An 8,925-nucleotide genomic window follows, 5' to 3' on the forward strand; every position below is an offset into this window, starting at 1 on the left:
AGTTTGCAAGGTTTCAGATAAAATAACTGGTGGGAATCTTCTGACTTTTAGCAGACATGGATTTCAAGGAAAAACTTGAATATGAAGTTTTATCGACATTGTGATACAATATGGTTAGAAGACATCTTTGCATCTGTAGATTCTGCATTAGATTTACATGGCTTTTAGCACAAATTCACAGTCCAGCATGGGCTTTAAAGTTGTGAGTTAGTTTCAGCTTACTAGTTGGAATGATCAAGTACTCATTTCTTTGCTCATTCATGGGAAATCAGCATTAAGTAAACAATTAATGATTCCCATTCTTAAAACCCTGAAGTGGCTTGTTCGCACAGTTCAGTCACGAATGAGAGAGAAGACTATAAACAGTTCCTCCTGAATGAGAAGATGGCAGCAGAATTTATGCCACATGTGGGATGAATGACCAGGCAAACTCTTTTCAACAAACTGTTGAAATTTCTTTAAAGAAATATTCTGATGTTGAGGATATTATTTGAAGTAATGTATGGTATGTTCCTGTATGGAATGTTCCTGTGCTGCACAGCAAGTGCTTCCATCTTTACAGCTCTTAAGAATAATTAAAATGAGAGCAAAGTCTTGCTCACATATCCACTATCACTTTAGAATAGCTGCATAATTAAGACTCTGTATTGGAAACAAAGCTGTATCCTTCATTTTTTAACACATGTTTTGGAGATATTGACAGACTTAGTAAAGAGAAAACTTAGATGAAGAAAATCAAAGACATTATGAATAAAAATTCATATTTATTGGGGCTTTTGATTTGTAACATAACCTTCCTCTTAGGCAACATCCATCTCTTTCTTTCAGCATAACATCAGTTCCAAAGATCAGATGTACCCAGAAGGCAGCTTTACAGATGTAAGCGTTGTAGAAATAGAAGCTGATGACAAGAAGTCTTTTTCAGAACAAGATCTAAAACCTTTTGACTTGCTTAAAAAAGAAAAAAGTACTTCAGAAGGACACAGCAGTGGTATTGGAGGATCCTCGTGCATGTCTTCTCCTAGGCAAAGTGTCTCTGACAGCGATGAAGGTGAAACGACACAGAACACTTCGAGCACTGTACAGTACTCGACTGTGGTGCTTAATGGCTACAGAGACCAGACACCTGTACAAGTCTTCTCAAGGTCTGAGTCAACTCAGCCCCTGCTAGATTCAGAAGAGAGATCAGAGGATCATGCTGGAGGAGCTGACAGTACACCACAGAGGCAGCAGTATTTCAGACAAAATGGTGGTCAGGATGAAACCAACACAGACAGGCCATGCTTTGAAAGAACAAAGCAGATTACTCATGCTAATGAGGGAGATCTTGTTGGATTTGTTCAACTGCAGGTCTCAGGTCAGAGTTCACAGCCATTGGGACTTGGGATGGAAAAAAATACCCAGGAAGCTGCTGTATCAAATGTTTTACAGGCATGTACTGAAGGACAAACTGTGAGACCTGAAACAGTGGAAGAAAATCCACTTTCAGTTGATGAAATGCCAAAAAGTTACCTCCCGCAGACTGTGAGACAAGGGGGCTATATGCCTCAGTGAGAGAAAAGACTGGCTCTGTTTAGGCCTTCCTTAGTGCCTGTTCACATCTTCCCCTGTGTTTCTGATAAAGTAAGCTAGGTATTTTTATCTTACTGCAGATAGAAAAACTGAAATTAAGCAAAGAGTAATTTGACAAAATACAGTAAGGACTGTTTTTGTGGAAAATTTCCAGTCCAGACCTACTGGAGATTTACTTTAATGCACTACATAAAACCTTACATCTGGATAGCTGAACAAGCCTTTGTGCTCCATTGGGTGTTTTGTATCTCTTCATAACAGAATTTCACATGATTGAAAAGGTCAAGTTTTAAATATCCACATCAGCCAATAGACCTCCCAGAAGAAACACTTTGATGTGTGGCAGTACGAGCCTAAAAAGCCAGCTCTAGTTGCACAGTGCAGCTTTGTGCAAAAGTAAGACTGAAGCTCAGTATTCTGACATGGAAGAATACTTGTGTGAAACACTTCTCAGTAACTTAATTGACTTACTGAATTTTGACTTGGCCCAGTGTCTCAATTTTCAGCTTACCAGACCTGCAAATCATGTTTAAAACCCATAAAAATTAAATAGAACTTGCTATGTTCTATTTAATAGGAATAGGAAAACACCAAGATCACTTGAATCTGAATTCTACTATAGTAACTGATACTTTACCTACATTTAGATATGTGTACACATGAACTATAGAGTAATTTGGCCTGAAAAATGTGCCTTGCAACTTGACGCACAGCAATTCAGTCTTATTTCCAAAAGTTTGGAAATCAGATGACAACACAGATCAGCTGTTATTTAAGGCTTTGTACCCCAGCCACTGTTTGATTATATAAGACTTCTGTGATCATACATGCCTCTGTTTAGTAAGTGCACCTTTGTTGTGTACAGCTCGAGTGACAAGCTGTAAGCTTTTACCATTTTATTCAGTGCTCAGGAGAAAGGAAATTTGACCTTCTTCCTGACAGACTGCAGCTATTAGTGTGCTGTACCCTTGCTGCTAATACTGCAGGTCATCCTTGAAACTAAAAGCAACCAAAGCATTGAAGTCTTTGGTGCTCTTGGAACTAACACCAAAACCTATATTCTGAATTTGAACTTTGCTGGTAGTACATCTCTGTTAGCAATCATGAGCCACAAAACACACTTCAGTGGTTGTTAAAATTCCTGACTTTTTTCTTAATGTCTCACTTTTTCCCTGCTCACATAGTTTATATTTTTTGAGGAAGCTACATTTCTTGGAAACTTCCTCTACCAGTGTTTAAACAAAAATTAAATTACAGGACAATAAACCCCTTTTCCAGTGATAACCAGAAATTTTATGGCATTCTTTAAGATTTTTTTTAATTAATTCTAAATCTAATATAGGCTAGTCAGCTTTCTAATCTGACACTAACAAAAATGTATTTCAAAACACTAAATGCTGTTTTGTGAGACTAAAACAAGTGTTTTATTTCTCCTTCAGCAAAATAACTATGTATTTAAGACCACCTGAAACCTTTTGTGCTGTGACCTCTGGTACTGCTGTTCTGCAGAGCACTTGCTAAAAGCCCTTGAAAGGCCTGTGTCAGTATCATTTCATCTTCCCTTGTCTGCCAGCTTGTGTGGAAGGATGTGTGTACATGTAAATGTCCACATGTGAATTATGCTTTTGTTACAAAGAAATCAAGTGCAAGAGTAAATTTGTAAGATTACCTCTTGAAATGTGGAATATTTAAAACCGATAAGAATGCAGACTATTTAATAGCATTTCAGTATTCCACAGTTCCTTTCTCCTGACAGTATTTTTCTGTATCTAGGCACTTTTTTTTAATTAAAAAGCTATGTTTCAGCTTACTATAATTAGACCTTTCTTCAGACCAGTCCTCTTCCTTTTCACCACACTGCACCTCAGCACCTTTAAACTCCCTCTCAGAGGGCAAAGGTGTAATGAAAACTGCTGCCATGAGACAGCAGAGAGACCATCTTTCATTTTTCAGATGTTGAAGAAGCATTCCTTTTTTGGAACACATTCCTCTTGGAAGAAATAGCAGTTACTTTACTGGGGGATGAGTTCTCTTCTCTATGCAAGCTTCACAGTGACTGTAGAAACTACAAGTAAAAGGGAAAGTCTCTGTTGGGCAGTGTGCATGCTTATTAGAACTGCCCAGCAGCCAACTGCATTCAGTCCATCTTCTCATCTCTGAATATTATGGGCCACTACCTGGCTTCGTAGTTGTCCTGGTTTAGGGCATATCTGAGAAGAAACTTTCAAAGGGGTCCCTCTAAAAAGCAAATTCAAGCAGCCCCTCCCCCTACTGTTTTGGGAAAAGATCCACTTTCCTTGGAGAAAAGTGGGGAAAAAAAGCTGTTTATTTAACAGGCAAAGTATTCACAAGGGTAAAAAATGAGTAATATTAAACACTAAAACCTCTCAGTGTTCTGAAGAGATGGCAAATTCAGAAAGTCCTTGTTGTGGGGTGTACCTTGGCTTGCTCAGTCTCTTATCATGCCTCCTATGCTGGACAATGCCACCTCCTGGCTCCCAGTAGCCACAGGTTTGAGCTCACAGTGTTTTTCTGGATTTTCAGTTCAGAGCAGGGCTGAACAGCTCCAAGAAAAAGAAAAGCCACAGTCTGGGGAACTTGTCTGCCTCAGCCAGCTAAAAACTAACTAAAAGCAAAGGAGAGCTTCCCCCACTGTGCGTGCTGCAGAGAGTGCAGTCTGTGAGGAGGATGCAGGGAGCAAGGGCAGTCCCTGAGAACAAACTCTGTGCTGCTTCTCCCCCCTCAGCTCTCAGAACCAGTCTTAAAGGTGCAGAACTTACACCCAGCATAAACAGAACAGACAACTGGGGATACAAGCATCATAAAGTCACCCTAGGACAGTAGTCTAAACAGTGCTGCAAAGGTCTGAATATTTTCAAAAACATGTTGATGAGTTTTTTTAATATGTTTTTGTGATTCAGTAATACTAACTTTTGATAGCATATGTTATTTGAGGGAGACTGTCAGGTAGTTCTTAAGTTGCAACTTGCCTTTCTGTAAAGAGAAAGCATTTTCTTCTCAATTGCTGTTAAGTTTTGAGTGGTCTGTGATTAACTGCTGCTTAACAGCAGCAAGAGATTCTGATTTTTAAAATCTGTGCTAACAAGAGTTCTGGCTGTCATTTCTGGTATCTTTCATTTAGGGGCCAGTGGTAACAAACTCAAAGAATTGAGTGGGTCCTCGAGATAGTTCTGGCTGGCTGGCAGTGACGTGCTCTCCTTTGAGATAGAGCATTTGTCTAGGGCTAAAATACTAAAGACTAAGCAGGAGCTCCTAGTGGGTGAACAGCTTGTAGAAGCCACAATACATATGAATAACAGGTATACAGCTAGTTCATAACCCTATGTGCCAAATACATTGTGCAGTGTTCAGGGTTTAACAAGATTTTGTACTTTGGACTGTATAAGTGTATCAAACAGTTGCATACAGGTTTTTAAGAGTATCTGCATTGTAATTGTAGCAATCCACTGAAATTTTCTGAGCTTGGCCCTAACATAGGAGCTCAAGAAAAAGTTTTCTCCCTCCTCCACCTTCCCTACCCCCTTCACCAATGGCTATTGGCACACGTAACAAAATAAAGGCATTAATAAAGTCACATTTCAGTATAGTCATGTCCATCTTGATTTCCTGGACTGGAATTTTTCAGGTACAGGTGGAACACTAGTTGTAAGGACTGTTAATTTGGTGGTGAGGAAGGGAGGCTGGTAGAAATACATTAGCATATTTGAAAAACCTCTTAAATGCAGGCTGGTTAATAATGCTCCTCTGTTTACAAGAGAAGTGAATATATTACCCTTGTAGTTCTATTGTGGTGGTTCTGTTAGACCAGGAGATGATTGGTATTGTTTTCTGGAGTGTGTTGGCTCACTTTTAGGGCAGATAGTCTAGGAATGTCCTTTCCTGCTGTAGTGAAAATCTTGGGATTGCTTCATATGTGCTATTATAGAAAATTAATCTTCCTGTTCCACCTTAATGTGGCAGTACAAGCACAGCAGAGTAAAATTTTTTTTAAACTTTGTTCTGGAGAGTTTATGACAAGTATGTGCTTGCCTGATACAGTAGCAAAAGCTGTGAGAAATCTTGGCCCTGGGAGGATGAGGGAGTTTGCATGCTAGGGCTGAGTCCCATTCTTGGGCTCTGGAGAAATCCTGTAACCTGGGTGAGAGCTTCAGCTCTGTAAATCCTGAGCTTTGTCAGGTGGTTAAAGCATACATCAGTATGCCCGGTATGTGGGGTCACCTCTGCTGATTTAAATTAAGGAATAGTTTAATTAGAGGCAGGTCTCAGATACCCGAGATCCACGTTAGTGTATGCTGCAATGGAATTGACTTCTCAGTGGGATCTGAAACTCCAGAGACTGTCAGATTGTTAATAGTCTGCCCCACTCCAGGACGTACACATTTTGCATTGTAATTGATGTGCATTAAATGGGACTAAATACACTAGTTTATTTTCCCCATTAGACAGTGGTTGTAGCTGAGATTAACTGTTATTTGAGTGCATTCCTTTAACTGGGTTAAAAAGTTCTCTTGACTGAGACTGTAAGAGTTCCTTAATCCCCATAATCTCTTGTCTGTCTGCAAGGATGGATACATATAGCCATTTTAAATTCCAGGAGTTGCTTGTAGTGTTATACAGGAGAAGTTTATATAAAAATGTTGAGTCTTCTGTCATGAAACAGCTGTTAGGGAAGTGCAGCCAACCCGAGTCTTCAGCTTTGCTTTTGATACAGAAAACTGCAGTAAAGTGGAGGTATAAGTGCAAAAATCTGGAGGAGATTGAAATTAAGTATCTTGTATTGGATTCATGAATTTCCATTTCTCTTCCTTTAAAGTGAAAGCATCAGTAAAACAAACAAACAAAAAACACCTAAAAATCATGTGAATTTGCTTTCACTGTTGTTTCCTTTGTAGGACTTGTGCGATCTGAGCCATTCTTGAAAATAAAAGCAGTGCTGACTTAATGCACAAGGATGCATTTCTAAGGCCACAAGATTTGATAAAACAAACCTAAAAATAGTAATGAAGGGCCAGATTTCAACAATTGTCTGCTTCCCTGCCTCTTAACTGTAGTGCAGAGAGAGGGTGGGCAGCGAGTGCCTCCCAGAATGCAGCCTTAGCCAGTACTTGTATTTATGTGCAAAGACAACCTGAAGGGGATATATGCAATAATGTCATTGCTACTCTGCGGAAGCACACTTCTGTAACAATAGATGAAAAACACTTATGGCACAACTGTTGACTGATGGCTGGAAAGCTCCACATCCTCCTGCTCAGACTGAAGTGTCAGCTGTTCTTCTCTGGGGATCACGGGCGTGGCAGATGGGCATTCTCTGCAGGGTGAAACTGTTAACACCTGTCGCTTCTCATCATCAAAGCACATTTGTTAATGGATCCAGTCAACTTGCCGTGTTTTTTTTAATACACCAGTTTTGTTTACAGTGTCACATCTAGCCTGACACTTTGATACAGCCAGGGATTGTCTAGTAACCAATTGCTTTTATTTGGGGATAAGGAGTTACTGGTCACCCAGTTTGCTGTGCCAATATATGCATCTAGGTGAGTGGAGGTGTGGGACACAGGAACAGATGTACCAACAAGGAAAGTGCCTTGATGCTGGATTGGATGGCTAGTGAATGTAAACATTAAGTTAAATTTTGCTATGTACTTAAACTAAGTATGGCCGATTAAGCTAGTGGTAATTTGAATGCCAGCTTTAAAGGGCTTGCATACTCCGGCCAGAGGTTAAACTTGTAAATTGCTGCATAAGCTGTCTCTGTATGGAAATGTGTTTTAATACCTGTTCACTGTCTTTATTCTTTTGCAAGCTGCATGTGTATTGTCATATAAAATCTGCTTTCTACAATTTATTTTGATGGTCAGTTTTTAATGGCTTCCTCTTTGTTACCCGACTGAGCCTGAATGTTGCATTTCTGTAGTACATAATATGTAGAAAAAAACAAAACAAAATTCCACATTTACCTTTTGTGCTGGAGTCAGTGTTTTTGTAAGGCTGACCAAGTAGTAAGCACAGAAGAAGGGTCTGGGGCACTGCTTCACACACAAGAAACAGAGAGACATGACCATGACACTCCTGGGTAAAAGGCTATCTCATTGCACCTGTGGCCACGTTCAGCAGCAGGTGAATGCTCTTTAGTCCTGCCTTAGTCATTGCTCCTGGAAACAGGAACAATGCTCTCTACCCACACAGTCCCATTTTCATGAAAGGCATCCCTGACTTGGCTGGGTCTGGCACTGCTCTCGGTCTCATCTGGGTTTAGTTCTTTTGTTTCTCATGGGTGGAGGATTCTCACAGATTTATATCTCAGTATTAAAAAGTACTAACATATCACAGTACTGAAAAAGCAGAGTTGAGTGTTCAAAGGCTGGTCACCTTCACAAAAGGCTTTAAGGTGGGCAGCTGGGGAAGGACCGCTCCTCCTTCCTGGCTGAGGTCCTCATTTGAATAGACAGACTCAGATTCCTGCAAAGCTGAGGGGGCAGTGGCGTGGGGAAGGGGGTGTTCCATTACATGTCACCAGAAATTATTATTGCCACAGAAGAGCCATCCCAGGTGTGTCGTGCATGAGTTAATGCTTGGTGGTGCTACATGCAAACACTCCTTTTCCAAAATGTTGGTTTACTGCGCAGTTGTTCCCTGACCACTGTTTCACTTCAGGCCCTTCACCTTTCTAGAGAGCCATAGCATTTCTGTGTGTCCTGCTGCCCTGTGCTCACAGCTGATGAGCATTGGTGCAGTTGAGCTCCACAAGGAGCACAAAGTGTGTGCAGAAGAGGAGGCAGCAGTTTGTCCTTTACAGGCTGCTCCCTGCTGCCAGAACAAGACAGGAAACATGCTTGGGCTCTGTACACTCAGAACTCCAGAAGCAGCTCGGTTCCTGGAAGGAAGCAGTTTTCCATCCCCGTGGCAGAGTCTGGAGCACAGGAGCAGGAGGTGTGCCTAACCATGTTCTACCTTTGCAGCAGCCAGGGTGGGCACTGGACAGCAGCACAGCACCCCTGAGAGGGGCACAGGGGCCCTGCCAGCCCAGCCCCAGGCAGTGCAGCTGGGGTTCTCTGCCTTGTTCAGCAACACTGAACCTCTCTGCAAAATCGTCTTACATGTCTTTTCCAGTTATTTGTGCTATTCATGGCAAGGTGATCCAGTGCCTTTCTGACTTCCCAGCAGACTCCATCCACACAAAATAACTAGCAGAGCTAAAATATTCCTCCCACTCCCTACAAAATAGCTAGGACATTCCTGGGTCAGCCAAGAAAGCTGAGCAGTAGTGACCCTGGTGACCCACATCTCCAGCTGGGAGATGCAGTATGACTTTCCCACTGAGTAATCTGA

At 41.2% G+C, this 8,925-nt stretch overlaps 1 protein-coding gene across 1 annotated transcript in view; it reads left to right on the plus strand.

Annotated features, from left to right (window-relative positions):
* The window catches only part of IL6ST (interleukin 6 cytokine family signal transducer), a 32,646-nt gene extending 25,205 nt beyond the window's left edge, over positions 1–7,441 (plus strand). The window contains exon 16 of the mRNA XM_058043666.1: positions 829–7,441. Within this exon, the coding sequence (XP_057899649.1) occupies positions 829–1,554 (726 nt within the window). The 3' untranslated portion in view covers positions 1,555–7,441. The remainder of the gene's footprint in view (positions 1–828) is intronic.
* The last annotated feature ends 1,484 nt before the right edge of the window (positions 7,442–8,925 follow it).

This window comes from Melospiza georgiana, chromosome Z (genome assembly GCF_028018845.1).
Source record: "Melospiza georgiana isolate bMelGeo1 chromosome Z, bMelGeo1.pri, whole genome shotgun sequence".
Classification (NCBI taxonomy): Eukaryota; Metazoa; Chordata; class Aves; order Passeriformes; family Passerellidae; genus Melospiza; species Melospiza georgiana.